This window comes from Prionailurus bengalensis, chromosome E3 (genome assembly GCF_016509475.1).
Source record: "Prionailurus bengalensis isolate Pbe53 chromosome E3, Fcat_Pben_1.1_paternal_pri, whole genome shotgun sequence".
In the NCBI taxonomy this organism is placed as follows: domain Eukaryota; kingdom Metazoa; phylum Chordata; class Mammalia; order Carnivora; family Felidae; genus Prionailurus; species Prionailurus bengalensis.
This window is the reverse complement of record NC_057357.1, coordinates 5,416,267-5,439,280: the sequence shown is the minus strand read 5'-3', so window position 1 is coordinate 5,439,280 and position 23,014 is coordinate 5,416,267. Positions and strand designations below refer to the sequence as shown.

At 46.1% G+C, this 23,014-nt stretch overlaps 2 protein-coding genes and 1 long non-coding RNA gene across 4 annotated transcripts in view; 1 reads left to right on the top strand and 2 right to left on the bottom strand.

Annotated features, from left to right (window-relative positions):
- The window catches only part of DAGLB (diacylglycerol lipase beta), a 37,927-nt gene extending 37,615 nt beyond the window's left edge, over positions 1 to 312 (bottom strand). For both annotated transcript variants that reach the window (XM_043559640.1, XM_043559639.1), the window contains exon 1: positions 114 to 312. In XM_043559640.1, coding sequence (XP_043415575.1) covers positions 114 to 208 — 95 coding nt within the window. In that variant the 5' untranslated portion in view covers positions 209 to 312. The remainder of the gene's footprint in view (positions 1 to 113) is intronic.
- Positions 313 to 388: 76 nt separating this feature from the next.
- On the top strand, positions 389 to 5,727 carry LOC122471263. Its single transcript, XR_006294160.1, has 2 exons — positions 389 to 479; positions 4,509 to 5,727. It is a non-coding gene; the product is annotated as an uncharacterized LOC122471263 (long non-coding RNA).
- On the bottom strand, positions 4,828 to 23,011 carry KDELR2 (KDEL endoplasmic reticulum protein retention receptor 2). Its single transcript, XM_043559641.1, has 5 exons — positions 22,767 to 23,011; positions 13,073 to 13,173; positions 9,396 to 9,554; positions 8,070 to 8,322; positions 4,828 to 6,899 (listed from the first exon to the last, which is right to left on the bottom strand). Exons 1-5 carry the CDS (start codon positions 22,855 to 22,857, stop codon positions 6,865 to 6,867), a joined length of 639 nt encoding a protein of 212 aa, XP_043415576.1. The 5' UTR covers positions 22,858 to 23,011; the 3' UTR covers positions 4,828 to 6,864.
- Between the last annotated feature and the right edge of the window lie 3 nt (positions 23,012 to 23,014).

Genomic DNA, 23,014 nt, shown 5'->3' with positions numbered 1-23,014 from the left:
GGGCCCGAGTCGGCGCGCACAAACCCGGCGACACGGACGCTACTCCCGGACCCGCTCCCTGCGCACCCCGGCCGGCCGGCCGGCCGCCAGCCCACACAGCCCGCCGCCCTTACCACACCACTCGCAGGGACAGCTCGAAGAACCCCGGGAAGACCAGGTCGTCACTGGCGATGGCCCAGCGCCGACCGAAGAGCACCATCCCGGGCATGGCGGAGGCCCCGCTGCCCGGCCTCGGGCCAGCCTGCCGCGCGCCGGCGGCCACTCGAAGCCCCGCGGCCTCCGGGAACCAACGCCAAACTGACTACGACTCCGCGCAGGCGCACGCTAGGGCCCGGGCCGGCGCACGCGCACTGAGCCCCCTCGCAGCAGCGGGACGCTCCGCGCCTGCGCAGATACGCTGACCCGGAGGACTCTGGTTGGCCTGATAGCTGTTTTTGCACGGGAGCGAAGTCCGTTCTGACAATATTCCCATTTTGTAGGTAAGGACTCTTCAGGCCCGGAGAAATTGCCCTCCCCACCGAGATCCACGGCTGTTAATGGCGGATCTGAGGCTCATCCCAGGTCTGTGGGCTTCGAGGCGTGTGACCATCGATGCTCCCTGCGGTCAGGAGTGCCGCGTTAGGACGCCTCTGAGTTCCGGGTCTGAAACCACCTGGCGGCTCGGGGCTGGGGCGTGGGGGTGATAGCCTGATCCGCGCCCCTTCCCCGCGAGCACGCGGTCGCCTAGTGGCGTGGTTTCTGAGCACTTAGCACCTCCACTCTCCTCCACCCTCGTCCCAGCCTCCTTTGCCTTATGCCTGGTCCGATCTCATTGTGCCCCCTCATTCTGCTGTTACTCCCCTCGCCCCTGACAAGGTATTTCCCCTGAATACACTTTGTGCGTAACATTGACTCCAACCCCCCACCCCCACTCCGGAAAGGTTTTTCCCTGGTAGTCACACATCAAGTCTGTCAGTGCGTGATTGTATGTCTCCCTGGGTTTGGGTTACCATTCTCTCTCTCCGTCACCCCGCTGCCTGCCGTCCTCCCCAACCCCCAACCCCCAAATACAGCAAGTTCATTGACGCCCCAGGGCTTTTACATTTTCTGTGTCCTCTGCCAGGGCTGCTCCTCCCCAGGTAGTTCCATGTCTCTCTCTCAGTTCATTCAGGCCTCAGCTCCAGTGTCCGGGTCTCAAAGACGCCTTCTCCGGCCACCTTATCTAAACAGTTGTACACCCACCTGTTTCCATTCCCTTACCCTGCTTTAGTTTTATCTCATAATAATTACTCCGTGACACGGCACCATGTTTGTTATACCTCTCTCCTCCCACCTTAGGGTGTAAATTGCATGAGCAATTTACCCTGTCCATCTTGTTGACTGCTGTGCACGTGATAGAGCACATTACAGGCACTTACTAAATAGTTGATGAATGAATAAATAAATTCATTAAATGTCAAGATTTTCTAAGTCTGAAGTTCCTTCTAAAGGGCAAAATTTCAGGGTTAAATATAAAATTGAAATTGTATTGATGGTTGTGGAAATCGTACAGAGATTGTAAATAGGGATGTTACAAGGTTTCTATAGAAAAGAGAACTATTCATTATAAAATAAGTACTTGAGTACTTGGTGTGGCCAGTGACTTAATCAGAGAGGTCAGGGAGGACTTCCCTGAAAGAGATACTAAAACGAGATTGGAGGAAGAGTAGGAAAAGAGGGTGATTCTGAAGTTAGAGAGGCCTGTGTCTATGATCCGAATATTCTCAAATGTAATACTTCCCTTTTGAAAGCAGAATTTGTAAGGCTTAGGAGTAAGAAAATTCTTCTATATAAACTTTTGTTAGTAAAGATAAGCTGTCAACTTAATGTTAAGAACAATAACAACCCACAAAACTATCATTTCAAAGAGGTAGCGTGCATATTAAAAAAACGTATTTTGGGGCGCCTGGGTGGCTCAGTCGGTTGAGCGTCCGACTTCAGCTCAGGTCACGATCTCACGGTTCATGAGTTCGAGCCCCGCATCAGGCTCTGGGCTGATGGCTCAGAGCCTGGAGCCTGCTTCCAATTCTATGTCTCCCGCTCTCTCTGCCCCTCCCCCATTCATGCTCTGTCTCTGTCTCAAAAATAAAATAAACATTAAAAAAAAATTAAAAAAAAAACAAAAACAAAAACAAACGTATTTTGGGGCGCCTGGGTGGCTCAGTCGGTTGAGCATCCGACTTCGGCTCAGGTCATGATCTCACAGTCCATGAGTTCGAGCCCCGCATCAGGCTCTGTGCTGACAGCTCGGAGCCTGGAGCCTGCTTCGGATTCTGTGTCTTCCTCTCTCTCTGCCCCTCCCCCACTCATTCTCTCTCTCTCTCCCAAAAATAAATAAAACAATTAAAAAATAAAAAACGTATTTTGAATAGTTCTAATCTCTGCAAGTTATGTCCTATTTCCGTATAACATTCCATTGGTTGAATTAGAGCTATTTTATTTTTTAAAGTTTATTTTGAGAGAGACAGAAAGCACGAGCAGAAGAGGGGCAGAGAAAGAGAGGGAGAGAGAGAATCCCAAGTAGGTTCCATGTGGTCAGTGCACAGAGTCTGATGCGGGGCTCGAATTCACAAACTGAGATCATAACCTGAGCCAAAGTCAGACACTTAACTTACTGAGCCACCCAGGTGCCCCAAATTAGAGCTATTTAAAAACATTAACTTGGAGAAAGAGTGATCTTTACTTTCACTTTTCCAAATCAACTGATTTATTTCTTCCACTATTCCTTTAGCACTTAATTTTCTTTCGTATGAGTAAATCCCTGTCCTGAGTAAAATTAATACCCTTGCATTTAGACTCTGTCAGATGGGTGTCGGGCAATGTTAGCTAGATCTTTCAGGAATTTGGACAGTTGTTTTTCTAAGGCCTTCTTGACAGCCCTGAGATCTTCAATTCTCAGAATTCCAAGTAAACTTAAGTGACTTTTTTAGTTTCGGGGCACACCAGTTTCCCTATTACACAACCATTAATTGTCTTAGAACCCTTATTAGAGGAATAAATACGTTGCGTATTTCCATTCTGTTTTGGTAATAGAGTCAAGTGTAGTGTTACATTTGCCTTGAGACTTTCACCTTTAAAGTGCTCAAGGCGATCAGAGCGCCTGGGTGACTCGGTTGGGGATCCAATTGACTCAGGTCATGATCTCACGGGTCGTGAGTTCAAGCCCCGTGTCGGTCTCCGCACTGGCAGCCTGGAGCCTGCTTTGGATTCTGTGTCTCCCGCTCTCTCTGCGCCTTCTCCACTCATGCTCTGTGTCTCTCTCAAAAATAAATATTAAGAAAAAAAAATTTTTTTTAAATTAAGTGCTCGGGGTGAAACTAGGAGTGGAGACCTGGAATATTCTAATGTTGTAAAAAAGTGTCCCTGTCTTTTTAAAAGATTAGTGCTATATTATGCTGCAACTTTCTTTAAAATCCAATGCTAAGAGGGAATTGTTTCAGAATCAGTAGGAGAAATACCCACAGCACCTACACAAGACGCCGCCACGCTACAAAGGCTAACTCAGAGGGGTGAAGGGAGTGTCCCCTGTACTGAGCAGGGCGCGTTTCTTGCTAATTCCACATTCAGTCACTAGAGGGCGAAGGACACAGGAGAAAAAAAAAAAAAAAGCCCACGTGGAGCCCCAATTCAATCAGCCCTCATTAGATGGCACTCAGGTGGTTTGGGGAAGGTACTTAAGAGTCAAGGTCTGCAGATGCATTGCTCTCCCAACAAGGGCAAAATTGACCAATGTTCTCAAATAAGCCCCAGGAACTCCTGCCAGAAGTGGTTTCCAGCCAGCTTGCAAGGCAGCTGTCCCCAAACTAAGCACAATGGGAGGGGAGCAGGGGGTCACAGAGGTGCTGAGCACTTAATGTGTGTGCCTCAAGTTCTATTTTGAGCTTCACAGACATGGACTCATTCACACCTCACAAAAACCCTACAGCAAGAGTCTGCAGGTAACAGAGGGAAGAGACTCGTTAATCCAGGGTCACAGAGCTAGAGTGTGAGGAGCTGAGACTCCTAAAACAAGGCTGATCCCAAAGCTTGTGATTTTCTGACTCAGGGTTCCCACTAACCACTTAGGACTTTTTTTTTTTAAGTTTATTTATGGGGGGGGGGGTGAGAGGGAGAGAATCCCAAATCCCAAGCAGGCTTCGCGCGATCAGCACAGAGCCCAACTAGAGACTCAATCTCACAAACCGTAAGATATGACCTGAGCCAAAATCGAGTTGGACGCTTAACCGACTGAGCCACCTAAGCGCCCTTAACCACTTTTTAAAAGTTTATTTATTTTGAGAGAAAGCAAGAGAGCACAGTAGGGGCAGAGAGAGGGAGAGAGAATCCCAAGCAGACTCTGCATCGCCAGCATGGAGCCCGAGCTAGAGCTCGAACCCACTAGCCTCGAGATCATGACCTGAGCCAAAGTCGGAAGGTTAACCGATTGAGCCGCCCAGGCGCCCCTCACTTGTGATTTCTATTGAAAGGAAATCTGTGCTTGACCTTTCCAGGGAGTCATCCAACCTAGTGGCATCTTGGGAAAAACTAGACTGGATCTTCTCCCAAGGGTTTCCACCTGCAACCTTCCCCTCCCCCCCCCCCCCAACCTTTTCTCTACCTACTTACTTCCCTCGTGACCAGACTGCAAGGAAGCTGGACACGTTACTCTGACAGCGGCTGAACTGGACCAGGGAACGGATTAGCACCTGTAAACAGCCAGCAGCTTTTCACAGAATGATCACTCAGCGGGCAAACTGGTTAACTTTGCTGGATTTCTCATGCTTTCACTTTCAAAATAAATTCACACAAATAAAACACCTGGATAAAAAATATAATTACCTGATAACCTTTATTGGAGACGTGAAAGGGACTCTGAAACAGTGCTTTATAAAGCGCATCATACAAGGCCTTCGTTTCCTATGTGTGCGGAGACGCGGCCCCAGTCCCGTACTCCCACTCAGCCACCCTATTTATGAAGATGTCATCCTGGTTGGCCACAAAATGGTGGTCCCATCTTGGCCGGCTTTATTTTTATGTGGGCACAGTGACTAGAGAAGGCGTTGATACTTCCCAAGCCAGGCGGCCTGCTGAGGTCCCAGATCTTGTTGTCTGCACTATGCTCTCCCCCAAGTGGTCCCAGCTCGTGTTTGATTTACATGCACAAAAACAGTGTGAGCCTCCCACCCACCCACCCCCAGTGTGGGCAGCAAGCAGTCTGCTCCACTTCTGTGGCAATTTCCCACCCTTCCTCCGTGCTCTCAAATCTTCCAGGGAGGATGAAAACAAACTAAACCAAGACTAGAACGCTAGAAACATACGGATACACCAAAGCAAAACCATGAGGCATGGAGTGCAGGGAGCAAGACGAGAGAGAAAGACAAGAGGTTAAACTACGCAGTTACACTGCCAGTTCAGAAAGAGGGTAAGAGACACACTAGATAAAAATAAAACCCATCTAGCTCCCTTCTTCCACAAACTATTTTAATGCAGCAAGCAAAAATACTACATCCTGTAGTAAGCACTGTTAGTATTCAACACTTCAACATTTTATGGTGCATCACATAAAAACAAAGTCATATGCTTTTGCATAAAATCAAAAAAATGTAGCAGATCAATAAAACAGCAAAATCAGGAGGAAAAACTCCAATTTTTCCTCAAAATACAGATAGTTTTAGATTCATTAGTGGACAGTAAATGTTTATGGCCCTATATTGAGCTTTTGTAGCCAATCAAAAAATGAAAAAAGTCATCCTGACATAGAATAGTCCAAAAGCCTAATTCACAAAAAAAAAAAAAAAAAAAAAAAAGACAATTTGTTCTATGTTTAATAACATGTTTATTGAGGATGGTAACAAGATAAATCATGCAAGAGCTCAGTAAAAACAAAACAAAAACAAAAAAAATTTAAAGAGTATAAGGAATGGCAATTGGTGCTGCCAGTTAAGAAAAAAACGTAAATCAATTTACTACCCGAAAGTGATACGAAAAACCGTGTGAATCTGAGCATGGACATGGTTGTAGTAATCTTTTGAAAGTGAAAATAAAGGTGACAGGTGACTGCTTGGGTTCCGTTCCTCAGAGGACATAATCAACGTCCCTCACATCCCACACCTGGGTGGCAAGCAGCCTAGAACCCCTGTCCACCAAGTTCTTCGACATCCTCGGGACAGTCTCACACTGACTCTTCTTAGCAGAAGAGGGCGGGCACCACTGGGGACTCTTAAACCTGACTCCTTCTACGTTCAGAATCTTAAAATTTTGGTAATGAAAACCAGAAGACTTGCAAGCCATCCTTACCGGCCTTACGTGTAGTGTTGTCATGTCCAAGGAACGATGGCCACGTTAGGTGGGAAGAAATTTGAACAGATATACCAAATTCAACATAGTGTCTCAGATTTCAAACAAATATAACTCATCTTTTGGCAAAAAATAAATATAGTGGAATGCAAGTTTGATAGATGGAAGAATATATAATCTACCAACTGTCAAGGGAGTACAATTTCATTGCAGACACAAAGAATCAACAATTTCAAAGAATTAAAAAAAAAAAGGTTGCACTTATTCCTCACAAAATCTTCACTTTTGGAACTACCCCAATTGAAGCTACACACTGAATTTATTAATACAGCATTAAGTTCCTTTGTGTAAAAAAATCTTTGTACATAGTAATAAAAAAAGATAAGGCAAGATGCATTAAACAGAAACCTTCTGGCTCTTTTCCTCGGGGTTCCTACAGAGCCACTGATGACTATCTGAACAAAAGAGTTAAGTTTCTGATTTTCCGTATCAAGCATCTTGTGCCTTTGCTGTGGTAAGAACTCTGTCCGAGCACCCTGAGGGACAGATGCTGGTGGTGGTCTTTGGCACTTACGCTGGCAGACTGAGCTTCTTTCCCTTGAGTACTAGGATTTTAAAGAGAGGAAGAGAAAACAAAAGGTTACTGCTATTGATAAGCTTACAGTTTCCTTTTTCCCGTTCCCAGAGGCCTGTCACACTCAAGACACTACAGAATAAGGTCCAAGGAGACAAGCTTTTGGCGCCAACAACCATTTGATTTTGGTGTCAATAAACAGAACCCTCTGAGCTATGAATATGTCATGCACACATACACTCGAAATTTCTTCATGTACCTCAATGCCACAGCAAGTGAATTTAAGAGACACACATTCGATTGAAATTGTCACCAAATTCACAGCAGAGTTTTATGACTTTCTCCCCTGATTCAACATATATTAAAATGTAACTGTTACTATGTATAAAAGTCTATGAAATACTGGAGGTTAAAAAAGAGAGATCTATGTGCTCTTATATCTAGCCATTAGGAATCATACCGTATAGCTGTTTAGCAAGGGTTCTTAGCCTGGGTCAGTGGCTGCGTTTCAGGGGTTCCTGAATCCCCTAAAACTATATGCTTACATCTGTGTGCACATGCATAAATATGTCTTTTTTCCCCCCATCAGATTACTGTGACGTTTGCATGTCCTATATTCACATAAATGGGGCAATGTATATATACAAGGATACCGATTAAGCACTGGATTTTAATAGCAGCTAATGAGTAACAGCCTGAATACCCACGAACAGGGGGCTGAGTAAGTAAATTATGGTAATACACATAATGAAATAGTCTATGGCTACTGAAAACTACGTAGATTTCTATCTACTGACTTGAAAAAATGTAAGTGGGGAAGAAAACCCAGATTACAGAATAGCACGTGTATTTTAAAAATCCGCCATCTGTGTATACACAGACACACCAGGAATTACATTTCCCGAAACATTAACAGCAACTATCTCTGAGTGCTAGGGTTTCAGGTGACTGTTTTCAGAATGATGAAAGCTAATTCAATTTTTTACAATAAAAACATGCTGTCACAGAAAAACAATAAAGCTCGGAAAAGAAAAAAGGCTGAAAACCTTGATCCAGAATTTTATTTGATGGTCGTTAAAATGTTTTCCTGAAACGAGCTGTGCTTTTGGAGCGAGCGCCAGATTAGGAGCGTGCTGGGCCAGGTCGCTCCTGAAAACCCGCGGCGGGAGGAACAGGGCAGGGAGCACGTAGCCCGAGGTACCTTTTGTGATGTACAAGTAGAAGAAGTCGCAGTACAGAATGGTCTGGACGACGCCGGCCACCACAGCGATGAGGTCAAAGAAGCCCTCGAAGTAGAAGCGCCAGATCCAGTTGACGAGATAGAGAGCGCGGTAGAGGCCCAGGAAGAACAGGTAGTGGGTGGTGATGGTCTCCGCCTCCCCTGTCTTGCTGATCATGAAGAGCTGGGGAAGGATAGCCACGGATTCCAGGTAGATGGAGAAGGTCCACAAAATCTGTAAGAGAAACCACAAGCTTCGGTCCGTACCCACCGTGAGCTCACGGGAAATACTCTTGCTTTATCGTGGAGCAGCTCAAACAGCAGTCTGGGCATCTGAGCACAAACAGAGTAGCTTAGCAGTTTGATAAATCACAGAAACTTTAGCTACATTTAAGAGGCACGACACTCCCAATGACAGGCTGGGTAACTGGACGCCTCGGCCGGTGTGAATTTTCATGACCTCGTCTCTCCAACATCTCCTTCCCTGTACAATTTTCTGTGAATCTACAGACACGTTTCTCCCGGATAAGCCTGACCCACTGCGAATCTAGGCTCCCGAGTGAACGCTGCTCTCTGCCGGGGCGCACGACACTGACAGCCGGGGCCACCCCTTTCCCACTGATGGTCTGCCTCACCGGCTGGTCTCCTTCCCAGAGGATCTCAAGATTCTCATCATCTTTCTTATTCTTTAGGCTTTTTCGGTGTGGCTAAATCAAAGGGGCAAGTAATGGGAATTGTAATTATGCAAACTCTCTGCCCCACACGGCACTTTATTCATGCCGACGACAGAAGGCCTCGCGGGGAGCCCTGCGTGTCTGAATCCATGAGCGGCAGTTTCCCCAAGACACGAAGGGAAGGGCGAGGCACCTAGGAGCAGGCACGGCTCTGTGCAGCGCAGGGCGCCATGCCAACCACTCCCCCTAAACGCCAGAGCGCAGCAAGGAGGCTGAGGGGATTCGCACGTGGTATCCATGCACGACACCCTTACGTGAAGAGGAAACAAAAGCTGGGTCAGAGTGGAGAGAAGATCACGTTCTTCCAGCACTCGGATAGGCAAGGCACTGCGCTCACTACGCAGACGCCTACTTTATGTTCTAGGGGAGAATCTGGCAATAATCCATCAGCAGACACCCAAATACCTGGGGGCTTTATTCCCGTCTGTGACTTATTTACACCAAATAGTATATGCTGCCCCAGAAGCTTGCCAAACAGAAGACACAAGCAAAACAGAACCGTCCCACGTTATCTGCAAACACGGCTATTTCCCTGGGGAAGGAGACATGCCCACTAACTAGCCCCCTGACTCACCTCAAGAGGAGAGAAATCGTGATTGACGAGAAAGGAGAGACCTCCCACGGGGACCACCAGGAACTCCACTCGGAAGGTATCATGGTTTCCGTCGTAGGTCGCCTTGAATTTCATGTAGATCAGGTACACCGTGGCGTAGGAGCAGGCAATATAGATGAGCTAAGAACGAGAAAAGCACCAGGTCACGGATACTTCACGGCGGTTCCAACTCCCTTGGCTTCCTTCTACATCATTCGTATGCTCAGAAAGGCAAGATTTATTTCTTTAGCTTTTTTATTTTGATGCTTAAAGACAATAAACTTCATTTTTTGGGGGTGTATACTTCTATGAGTCATATAACCACCACCATGATCAAGACACAGAGTAGTTCTATCTTGTGACCCCCCAAAACCCCCTCATGCCGCGCCTTTGGAGTCAAGCCCTCCCCCCTCAGGCCCAACCTCTGGCGATAACTGATCTGTTCTTTCTTTCTTTCTTTCTTTTTTTTGTAACTGATCTATTCTTGGTTTCCATAGTTTTTGCCTTTTCCAGAATGCCACATAAATGGAATCATATGGTATGTCTCCGCTTCTTTCACGCAGCTAATGCCTTCTTGATCCAACCATGCCGCCGCGTGTAGTAACCACGGCTCTCTTCTGCTGCCCAGGAGCGGCTCACCGCGTGCATGTTACCACAGTCTGTCCGTCCATGCACGAGTTACAGGACAGGTGGGTCGTGTCCAGCTTGATGGACGGGAGATACAGTTGCTAGGGGCATGTACGTACAGGCATCTGTATGAAACTAAGTTTTCATTACTCTTGGGTAAATACCTAGGAGTGGGATTGCTGATCTTATGTTAAAAGTGTACATTTAACTTTGTAAGAAACCGCCAAAGCGTGTATTTTTAATCTCACTGCAAACTATTAGATAGCAGCTTAAGAAAAAAAACGAACACAAAGTTCACTCCATGCAGTTCAAAACTAGCACACACCCCCTCCGCCAGTGCTTGTGTAAAGATAAGATACCATGTAACTCACATTTGACTTTACGATGACCATTTGTGCTGACAGTGTGTTACTTTAACACAGAAAAGTCAGATCACTTCTATGAAATTTTGTCTGGTAACATAACAAAAGCAAAACCAAAAGCTGCCTGTGGTAAGGGAGCTCCCATAGAGGTGCAGCTGTTCAAAGGCTTACAACCCAGTTATGTTCTTCCACGTTCAAAAGGCCAAACACCATATATTCATCCAACCCAAAGGAAAAGTCTGATATTTTGAAATTACAGCAATTTTCAGGATGTGGAATTTTAGGCCCAAGAACCAGGGCAGGTTTAGCTTATGGACAGGAACGACTGGGGTATCAGCTACACTGCCTGGGACTCCTTACTGGGAAAACCACCTGGTGAAACCTAATGAGGAAACATCTGGGCAAAGGACTTAACAGGAAAAGGAGAGCAATCATCAAACCCCATCATATGCTTAACAACGAAACAAAGACACTAAACTGTCCCCAGCACCTCATCATGAAATTATATTTGCAAATAGCCAACAAGGTATTAAAATTGGTCATACCCATATACCAAACTACCAAAAAAAAAAAAAATCAAGGAAGATTAGTATCTTACTTATATTGTGAGGAGTTCTCTCCACATACAACTATGTGTATGTGTGCATATATGAATAAAATAACATATCATCTACATGTATCAACAAAATATATATACATTTATACACAGAGTCCCCTCCAGCAGAACATCCAACCAAGTCATGTCAAGGTCCCTCCTCAGCACCCGGCCTTCCGCCAGCCAAGACCTTGTCCGCAAAGGCTTCGGTGGCCACCAGGGAAAGCAGCTGTTGTCTCCTCTCGCCAACGCTTGGCTTTTAAAGTGAAAGCAATGAGGGGCGCCCGGGCAGCTCAGTCGGTTAAGCGTCGGACTCCTGATTTCGCCTCAGGTCATGATCTCACGGTCATGGGATCGAGCCCTGCATCAGGCTCCATGCTGACAGCTCAAAGCCTGCTTAGGATTCTCTCTCCCCCCGCCTCCCTCTCTCTGCCCCACTCCCGTGCTCTCTCTCAAAATAAATATAAATAAAGCCAAAGCCATGAGAACATAAAACTTGGCCCTCACATCTCTGATTTTCAGGACATGCCTGGAAACTAGAATCAAACAAGAAGGAGCCCTGTAAAGCTAGGTATCCTGAGGGGAATGGAGGAAAATTCTTGCTCACACGCTTCTAATACCTGCAGCTTTAACTTGCCTGGACAACAGGCAGGGACCTAGCCATTTTAAGTAAGCAAACTATTTCCTGATGACGAGGCTCCCATCACCTAGTAATGAAGAATGGAATGATTACAGGGAACTCAAATTTGCTTTTTAGTAAAGACCTCAGGTCCAAATACTTCTTTGTCTCCCCTACGTGTGTTTACAAAAAATGTTTTTCAAGTGCCACAACAGGCTTCAGCTTAAACGCTACTTCCTCGGGTGTGCCGACAAGCGCTGACAACAGGGCCCCGCACACAGGTGCTCAGTAAGCTACGCAGAATGAACGAGGGAAGAAATGAGACTCCTCCTGCACAAGGTGAGAGCCCCATACTTCTCCTTCCCAGTACCCATCCCAAACTGCGGTCATTCATTTGGTGCTGGGATGATCGGTCTACCCTTCCCAACTAGACAGTAGGCCTTCCTTCTTAGCTTCCGCCCTGTCCTCAGCGCTAGGGGAGGGCCAGTGCTGTGGGTGTTCAGGAAGTGTAAGTTCCACGGCTGTGTGGAACCGAGGCCTCTGCAAGTGAAACACGTGCATCCCCAAAGGTCCACGAACATTCTGCATTTTAATTTTTTTTTTTAATGTTTATCTATTTTTGAGACAGAGCATGAACAGGGGAGGGTCAGAGAGAGAGGGAGACACAGAATCCGAAGCAGGCTCCAGGCTCTGAGCCGTCAGCACAGAGCCCGACGCGGGGCTCGAACTCACGGACCGTGAGATCATGACCTGAGCTGAAGTCGGACGTTTAACCGACTGAGCCACCCCGGCGCCCCAACATTCTGCATTTTAATAACTACACATTTTTTTTTCATGTGGATAACGACACTAACGCCATGGATACTAATGTGTAGGACAAGGTAAAAGGTTTCAAGAACACACTAAGTAAATGATGGTACGGATGTTATTTAGGCATGGCAAAAGCAATAAAGATGGCCCATAAAGAAGTTTATAAAACATGGATTTAACAGGAAAAAAAAAGTAGAAGCCTGCACATAATCCCTCGCACAAGAGCAAAACAGGCACCGCGGCGAGGAGCGCTGGTGGCTTTCATTTCTAGTTCTGAACCAACCTGCTGGGTTTCCCAGGGAGTCTGTAATTTCCCACTGCTTGAAAACATAATAGTCACCCCTCTTTCTCACAGGGTTATCAAGAGCTTTAGAAGTTTATCATACTCAAGGAATTTAAGATTAAAAAATCTCTAAGTGCGAAGCACTTCAATTAAATAGATTCTGCTTTGAAACAGAAAATATGCTTGATGATAACACTACTCCCACTTCTACATACAAGGTGGTCTGAAAGTGCTTACGTTGAGAACAGCATGTTTAGACATCCCTCTAGAAGACGTTTAAGCACGCCACTGGCCCAAACTTCATAGCTTCCATCAGCCTGTGAACCATGGATAAAATGCATTCTGTTGGCTGTCATACCATACCTTCATAGATGTATTATATAATGAAATAAATGAAGTAAAAAGATCCAGGTAACGAGTTGTGAAGACCAGTGCAAAGAGAAGCTGGCTTTTTCCAGAAATACCTAAAGAAACAAAAGGAGAGTGTTAGCCAAGTGTCTGTGAGAGGAGCTGGCTGTTTCCTGCGGAGAACACTGCAGGAAGTGCACACATGGGGAGTGGGCACCAGGGCCAGTGGCTCACGTCTGGGAGGACTCCGTCAACGAGAGCTGCTGTACTTTTCCTTTCGCTTAACATTCTTTTTGTTTTCTTTTCCAGTTAACATCTTTGAACACGCTCCTTCGGGGAGGTTCTAACCACTTTGCAGTCTTATCATGCCAGGTAACTACGAAAAGTGCCTTAATTATGCCAGCACCAATATACCAGGATGTGTACTGTTCAAATGAACATTGTATTTCTCAAAGACTTTAGACAGGAATAATTTCACTAATTCCGCTGTTAGTGTTATAACTGGTCTGCTACCTTTAGCATCTTTCTTTCCACTTTAAAACAATGTATCTCATGGCGACAAATCCTTCAGGGGATGGTGTTGGAATCTAACCCGATTAAGCAGATGAGGAACCCAGTTAGGTGCACTGCTTCAGGTAACAGTCTGAGCAGTAACCCCCAGGGGCAGTGGAAGGGCCTCCCAAGGTGGCTTACTTTGCGAGGGCAGCATTTCTTGGACATGTTAACATTTTAAAAAATTCCACCTCTTAGATTCATCAGACAACCATAAAAATGTTGCCGTGGATGCTGGATGCAACGACAGAAGGGTGGGAACCTCCAACTACAGCCAGTCCTCAAAAGCAGCACTTTAAAAAAACAGTTTGGGGGGCACCTGACTTTGGCTCAGGTCATGATCTCGCAGTTTGTGAATTTGAGCCCCGCATCAGGCTCTGTCCTGACAGCTCGGAGCCTGGGGCCTGGTTCAGATTCTGTGTCTCTCTCTCTCTCTCTCTGCCCCTCCCCTGCTCACATTCTGTCTCTCTCACAAACAAACAAACAAACAAACAAATAAATATCTTTGAATCTGTTTCCACCTCCAACAACCAGGCCACCTCCAGAGTGCTCTTGCAGCATGTGACTCAGCTGGGGGAAGTACCGAAGGTCACATAGCGTGTGCACTAAGCTTTTCTGACATCTGTATGTGGCCAGGTATTTATGTGACAAAGGATGTAAACTATGGGTTTCAGATGAAGATTGAGCGAATTCATGAAGAAAACTGAATCTTTCCAGGCCAGAACCCACCCACCCTCCTCTACATTGCAAACTTCACCCCATTAGACATCGTTTTAAAAATTTTTTTTAAGGTTTATTCATTTTTCAGAGACAGAGAGACAGAGCATGAGTGGGGGAGGGGCAGAGAGACACACACAGAATCCTAAGCAGGCTCCAGGCTCTGAGCTGTCAGCATAGAGCCCAACGTGGGGCCCAAACTCATGGACAGAGAGATCATGACTTGAGCCGAAGTCGAACGCCCAACTGACTGAGCCACCCAGGCACCCCACCCCATTAGACATTTAAGTAAGCATGTATTTAGTGGAAATGTCGCTGCACATAATTATCGGCAATACTCCTATGGATGTGACAATCACATTGTTTTTATTTTTTTTTAATATTTTTAATTATTTTTGAGAGAGAGAAAGAGGGAGACAGAGAACCCAAAGTAGTCTCCCCACTGTCAGTGCAGAGCCCAACACGGGGCTCAAACTTATGAACCATGAGATCATGCCTGAGCAGAAGTTGGATGCTTAACCGACTGAGCCACCCAGGTGCCCCCAAATCACATTGTTTTTAAATGACATTTTACGAAACACTTTTGCCCACTGTTGAAATTCAAAGCCTGGATACAAGAATGTTACTTACTACCTATGAACATTTGTAGTTTGAGTCTATTCACAAAAACACCCAAACAGAAACTGAAGAAAAAGTTGACTCTCTTCCTTCTAGATCAATAGTAACCAATTTCAAGGGTCAAAGGTGGAGATACAGACATTCTGCTCCTTTTAGTCTTCCCCAGTAATGAATGGGGAGCTTCTTTTTCTTATCAAAGATCAATGTTCCAAAGGAGAATAATGAAGCTGTCATTCACAAAGAGACATGGGACAGAGAGAAGAGAAGGGAGGGGAAAGGAAAGGGAACATGCAGTTCACATTTGAGATCCGTTGAGGCTTTGAGAGAGAAATTCCCAGTTCACTTCCTATATGGTTCTCTCCAACATTTTAAATAAAAAATTATAGGGTACGTACAGGCAAGTTTATTATAAAGGATTTATTCTAATGGAATTTTGGAAGCCAGATACATTTGAGATTTTGTCCCCATTTTCAGCATTCCTTTAGCAAAAATCCAGGACTCTCATATCATTTCTACCACTCCCTTTTGAGACCCAATTCACATATCACTTCCCCTGGCAAGCTGTCTTTGAAGACACCTCCCTTGGTGCTGTTTATTCATTCAGCAAGTACATAATGGGAACCCCTTCCCAGCAGCTGCTGCCCTAGCTCCTATTAACGGTCTTATAAAATACACTGTGATTATCTGGTTGCCTGTCTTCCCTCTTTCCCCACAAACACGGAGATCTCCAAAGGTTGGGGTCATGTCTTTTCTGTTTTGTATTCTCTGTGCTCAGCAATGGGCTTGACACACAGCAGGGCTAAGAAAATACCTGCTGAATGAATGAACAAATGGTCAAAAAAAAAAAAAAAACCAACTCGTTTTATTTTCATGTCATGGGGTAAATATTCATTTTGGAATAACACTTGCAACGAGTTTCCAAGTCATACCATCTCTACGACTGTAAATAGGCAATGTTCTTTGGGCTCTGCCCTAATTTACTGCCAACCAGAGGGTAGGAGAGCCCCCTGCGCAGGAGAGAAGAGAGACAGGCGGCGTGTGGCCTGCAGCTTGTCTCGTGGTGCAGAATCCATGCAGGAACTGCTGTGCTGGAAACCTGAATGTGCTTGTGCACTTCTATCCCATTCGTCCTGGTCTGGGATCCTCATTAACAAGCTGCAGCTTTCCCTTTAAAACAGAAAAAGAGTCCTGTCTTCACAAGATGGCAGGGATCCCAGCTGAAGACAGAGGGGGCAGCGGCAGGAATCTCCTTGTGGGCGGGGACCTCTTGCAAAGCCTGAGGGGCTCCCTCAGTCACTTTCTCCCTGTTTTGAGACCAAAGCATGTGAATACTAGCAGGTCAAGCTCTCAATACTCACTCTAAATGTTTCTGAAACAGCCATCCCAATACCAAATGCACCAAAAATACGTATTAAGGAGTAGAACTTGTTATGTGGAAATCAGTCATTAAACCTAACACCATTTCTGTCTTTTCCCATTGGGCCAAGTTAAGTTTCATAAAATCCTACGACTATATACTACAGTGTACATTACTTTAAATTGGGCTGCAGGTTAAAAGTTGACTCTCTTATATTCCCACTGGTTTATAGAACAGAACCCTCAGCCAAAAAGAAAAGCTTCCCAAGAATTATTTTTGTCCTGGTAACAGCTGAGCTGTGACCAAGCCCCACAGGTCAAAGCACCAGGACAGTTTGCAGGGCAGCATTCAACAAGGGCCCCTGGCACCCCACTCTGGACCCACTGTCTCTAAAGAAGTCGATCCTCTCCTATCTCCTAAAGGCCATGAACCTTCCCTGGAACAGCAGGCTAATAGGAAATGATGCGTAACACAACTCTTGTGACTTAGGGAAAAAGAGGCTCTTGGAGCCAAATGGACTCTGTTCAAACTCAACCCCTGAACACACAGGATAACCCTGGGCCCATTACCTACATCGCCCCCCTACCTCACCTCACTTTCTGCATCTGTCAAATGGGGACAAATCTTAACAACTCGATGGGACTGTTGGAGAAAAAGTGTTTTATATTATACCTGCCACACTGCAAATGCTTGATAAATAACAGCTCTTACTACGTACTGTTTTGTCGTTTTCTCTTGTTTTCAAAGAAATACATGCTATTTAATTAAAATTTTCAAATGGGTTAAAATATATGTAATAAAAAGCAAAAGGACCTTTTAACATCCCTCCCACCTACACTTTAAATGCAACTTTCCAGGCTTTTTTATGTAATCTCTACATACAACGTGGGGCTTCAATTTACAATCCTGAGATAAAGAATCACATGCTCCTCCAACTAAGCCAGCCAGGGGTTCCTACAATTTGCTTTTTTAACTTAACATCTCAGATTTACCTTCTGGGTTTTTTTGTATACTTTCCTTTTTTTTTTTTTTTTTTTTTTTAATTAAGCTCTTATCTTCCCCTGTTAATACTTCCAGCTCATTCTTGTTAATGGCTGCATAATGTTCCATAGTGTGAATGTACCAACATTTGAGCAACCACTCCATTAACGGACATTTGGGTTGTTGATGATTTTTGTTCTTATGAGTACTGCACAAACATCTTTTTTATCTATAAACAGTGTTTTGTACATACTTACGTACAAGGAACATCTTCACACCTATAGATAGTTTGTGCACATAGGTTTCTGTAGTTCACCTTCTTAAGAATTGCTGGGATAAAATATACAAACGTCAACTTTAAGTTTTGCTGATTTCCCCTAGGAAGGCTATGCCAATTTTCATACTCAAGAACACCAGATGAGAATGCCCTTCTGCACCTTTCCATATATTAGATGTTTTGAACGTCTTTTCCCACCCAGCAGGCAAATGATGGTATGCATTGCTGTTTTACTGTCCAAGTTTCTATTAGTGAGGCTGGGCATTCTTTCATGATTAACGGGCCTTCTGTTAGTCTTCTGTGAACTGCCAACTTTGCCTATTTTTCTATCCGTTTTTTTTTTTTTATTTGTAGGAATGTTTCATTATGTATATTAACTTTTTGTCACTTAGATATATTGCAGATTATTTCTCTCAGTTTACTGTCTTTTAACTTTGATGATATTCTGAATCAGTAAATTAATTTGGGAAGATGAATCATCTTGCTTCGTTACCAGCCTGCCTGGTCCTATCCAGGACCACGGTAGGAACATACACTCGGGTCATCTTCTGTGTCCACCAGGAAAGTTTCATATTTTTCTTCACGTAGGTCTTACATACTCCTTGCCAGGAAGTCAAGGGTCCTTTCTCTGGGATCCTTCTAGCCATTTCACACCTATTGGATTTACTGTCTACATGGTTTATTTTTATTTTTAATGTTTATTTATTTATTTAGAGAGACACAGAGAGAGCAAGAGAGCGTGCAAGAGCGAGAGCAGGGAAGGGGCAGAGAGAGGAGGAGACAGAGAATCCCAAGCAGGCTCCATGCCATCAGTGCAGAGCCCAACTCAGGGCTTGATCTCATGAATGGTGAGATCATGACCTGAGCCAAGATCAAGAGTCAGATTCTTAACCAACTGAACCACCCAGGCACCCTTACTGTCTACACAGTTTAATGTTTAATACCCTTTATTTTTATCTTTTTATACATGTCTTATTTCAACTCCATTGCAACTTTCTCGACAGCAGAGACCTTGATAGCTGCTCTGAATTGTGTCCCCAGTGCCTTGCAATCAGTGGGTGGTCAACAGATGTTTGAGAGCAACGATTAGCCAACAGACTGGCACTCAAAAGAAGAGAGGTGACAGCTGCTACAAAGAGGGAGCTAGGAATGTAATACAAAAGCTTCGTGAAGTACACCATGACCGCAATAAAAGATGAGATGCTGTACTTCAAAATTATAAGCTATCCAATCATGAGAAATGCAGGGACACTGTATGTTCCTGTCATGTTTAGTATGATAAAAGTCTATAACACAACCGACATAACCACAGCTAACAACAATCAAAGCAGTAGATGCGGGGGAGGGGAGAGACTAGGAGAGGGTTGCTGGGAGTCATGGATCTGAGAAGGACCCCACTAGTAATTTAAGCACAACAGATAGAGCGCTATTAATAACTATCAGCCGGCCTACAGGAAAATGTTGCTTGGAAGTTCTTCATCTACAATCCAAGGCTTGTTCTCCCAAGGCTATCCAGGTCAGCGTTTAGGACACGGATAGTGATAACTTCAGCATACCGTGGATCCGGTTGCAACGAAGGTTCAAGCATATGAGAAAAGTCACATTTCATTCAGGCACCCCTCTATAATGACAATGGCAGACAAAGGCACAGGAGACTGCCAATTCAACACAGCTATGCTGAGATCAGCTCTCCTGTCCCTACTTTAAAACAGGCCCTTTAAGGTGCTCATTCTCAAACTAGATGCTCAGGAAAGCAGAATCTCCAGCTTCCTCACTAACCCATCTCAGCCCTTACTCCAAGGGAAAAAGCCCCATGGTTCTGGCTGCAGGCATGTTCAGAACAGGTGCCAAAATCCTAAAAATGAACCCCAATACCAGTATTTTCAAAGCGAGAAACACAACCTGAATGTACATGTCTCTTATTCCAGTTATTTGAGAAACTCCTATCAAATTCTTACTCCTTCAAAAGCCTCTAAACAACTTTCATAATTTAGAATGGAAAAACAAAGCAGCTAGTCAAATTTAGCATTTAACTCTGAATAAATCATCTTGGTGATTCTGATTTAAAAAAATTTTTTTTCAACGTTTATTTATTTATTTGTGGGACAGAGAGAGACAGAGCATGAACGGGGGAGGGGCAGAGAGAGAGGGAGACACAGAATCGGAAACAGGCTCCAGGCTCTGAGCCATCAGCCCAGAGCCTGACGCGGGGCTCGAACCCACGGACTGCAAGATCGTGACCTGGCTGAAGTCGGACGCTTAACCGACTGTGCCACCCAGGTGCCCCGGTGATTCTGATTTTTAAAAGGCCAGGAATCTCATGTATAAGAACTAAAATGATCCTAAGTCCGACAAAGAGAAGCTTAATAATACCCTATAACTAGAGCATTAAATTGTAGGAATACCTGACAAACACCCGTGAACTATTTATCTTCTTTATTATTTTGGCGGAAATATTTTCAGTTTTCCTAAATGCTCCTAAATTTCCCAAATGAAAATAGTGAATATTAAAAAATGAACGAAATAGCAAACCCTCTCACTTTCTCTATATAACTCAAGGTTTCCTTAAGAATTCTATACCTGGAGGCCTGGGTGGCTCATTTGGTTAAGTGTCTGGCTCTTGATTTCAGCTCAGGTCATGATCTCACAGTTTGTGAGTTCGAGCCCCACAGCTGGCTCTGTGCTGACAGTGTGGAGCCTGCTTGGGATTCTCTCCCTTTCTCTCTCTGCCCCTCCCCTGTTCACACTCTCCCTCTCAAAAAATAAACATAAAAAAAAAAATGCTACACCTGGAGGTGCAGTAGCTTCTCCCCAACATCTTAGTTTAGATACATATTTAAGAGACAACATGCTTCCGCACTTAAGGACTTGACAGAGAACGGGTTTCTGAGAAATACATGAAAGATGAAAGGACTCACACAAAAATTTTGGAGCAAAAATCAAGATTAAAAGTAATATCTTCAGACTGAGGGGTGGATGAAATGGGTACAGGTGACTGAAAGGTACAAACTTCCAGTTATAAAATGAGACCTGGGGATGAAGGTATAGCACAATGACTATAGTTAACAACACTGTACTGTACATTTGAAAGTTCACAGGAGAGTAGACCTTAAAAGTTCTGGTCACGAGAAAAAAAATGGTTAACTATGTGTGGGGACGGATGTTAATTAACTAAGCTTGTTGTGACCATTTCACAATATATACGTACATCAAATCGCTATGTTGCACACCCAAAACTAGTACAATGTTCTGTGTCAATCATATTTCTTTTTAAAATTTTTTTTCAAAGTTTTTTATTTTTATTTTTGGGACAGAGAGAGACAGAGCATGAACGGGGGAGGGGCAGAGAGAGAGGGAGACACAGAATCGGAAACAGGCTCCAGGCTCTGAGCCACCAGCCCAGAGCCCGACGCAGGGCTCGAACCCACGGACCACGAGATCGTGACCTGGCTGAAGTCGGACGCTTAACTGACTGCGCCACCCAGGCGCCCCTGTGTCAATCATATTTCAATAAAGCAGGAGAAAAAAATTTCCTGAACGCAACAAAAACATGACCTAAACTACCGGTCTGCATCAAACGTTTGAACTAACATTACTTAGGCCAAAATAGACATTGATTCAAAAGCCTTCGCTGTGACCTACGCTGCTTGTGTTTCAATCCTGGCTCTACCACGAATTTCCTCATCTCCCTTAAGACTCAGTTCCCTCCTCCACAGAACGGGGACAACAGCACTCAGCTCTAAGAGTAAAGACTAGGTGGGATAAGCTCGATCAAGCAGCTAGCGTCCCACCTAGCGCACAGCAAGTGCTTCGGTGTCAGCTACCACAACTGCTGCAACTACTCTGCTTTAACTGGAAATCACACAACTGAACCTCTCAGAACAGGTACGAACTGCGAGATCACCTCCAAGCCAGACAACACCGGTTTCGGTACGTGGACTTTGTAATACCCATTTTGATCGCTCAAAGGTCTCTTTTGCTTTTGCTTACTTCCTCCATCTCGGGTATGTTCTGGGGAGATAGGCGACTCCTGAAGACAGCAAAGATGTGGGGTGTTACTCTAGAAGGGGCAATTTCAGAAATCAATCAGGTAAGTGGGATCTCTGCCACCCAGGTCCTTTAGGCCTCCCCGTCTCTTATGGCCTCTGCAAACATTTAGCTTCTTGCACTCAACTTATTTCACTGAGGCCATGGCATCAGAAACACGTTTAAAGCCCACACTGCATTTTAAGACGTCATTGAAAACGTCGCCGCTCTTACGCTTCTAGGGTTAATGCGATGTAAAACTTCACAGCTATGATCTGGGGAAGATTTGTCTCACTGCCTCCCGGCAATGCATGCATGAAATGTGTACTCCAGAGGAGGGAGTCGCCAACTCACTGGTGACGTGGAGTGAGGATTACAGGAGACCACATGAGACCTCGGCGGTACCCGGCGCCGCAGGCTTAAGAGAACCCGTTATTAGATGGAGGCACTCGGAGTTCGACAAACTAGTTCGTTTCTCAAAGCAGCACTGACGGTCCCCAAGAAATTCACTTAAGAGACCTCCTCACACCCCCCTCCCGTGGCGGGCGTGATCCTGGACCCCAGAGCTGGGGTGAAGCCCACGGCACTCCACGGACAGGCCTGACCCGACACCCTAACCTAAAGGCCAGTCGTCGAAGGGGCAGGGTGGGGAGCGGGGTGACCTCCCCGCGCCCGCTCCACCTCCCGGGCTGGCCTGGCTGCCACGTCAGGCCGAGCGGGCCGCGGTCCTGCCCATCCTCCTCCCTCCCGTCCCATTGATTCGCGGGCTCCCCACACCTCCGGCCCCTCCCGCCCCCTCCCCCCCGGCGCGGTGCTGCACCCATTAAAGTCGCGGGCGGGGGGCGGGGGCGCGCCAGCCGGACTCCCCCGGCCCCCGCCCCATCCAAACTTTTCCGACAGAATGGGGCCCAGCGCAGTCCGGCTGGCTCCTCCTCCGCCCCGACGGCTCAAGTTCGGGAGTCGACCCCGCGCCGAGCGGGGCCCAGCACGGCGACACCCTGCCCGGCCTGAACGCCACGCAATGTTCCCTCCCGCCCCGGGTCCGGGCGCCCGCCGGGCCGGTCGAGGGGGGTGTGTCGGGCGCCGCAGGGCCGCGAGCCCCGGGGCGGCCGAGGTCGGCGGGTCCTCAGAGCGACCCGGCCTGGCGCCCGAGCCTCTCCGGGACGTCGCCCGCCGCTCACCGGCGCAGGAGCGCGTCTTCCAGATCTTCAGCAGCAGGATGACAATGGCCGCCAGGTGGGACAGGTCCCCGGTCAGCCGGAAGATGTTCATGGCGGCGGCGGTCGGCGCGGCGGCCCCGGGGCTCGGCGGCTCAGGCGGCAGCGGCGGCCCCTGAGAGGAAGCGGCGAAGATGGCGAGAGCGGGCGCGACGTGGCCAGGGACGTGGCCAAACTGCCGGCGCGCGCGGGGCAGTCTGGGAGGGCGGGCC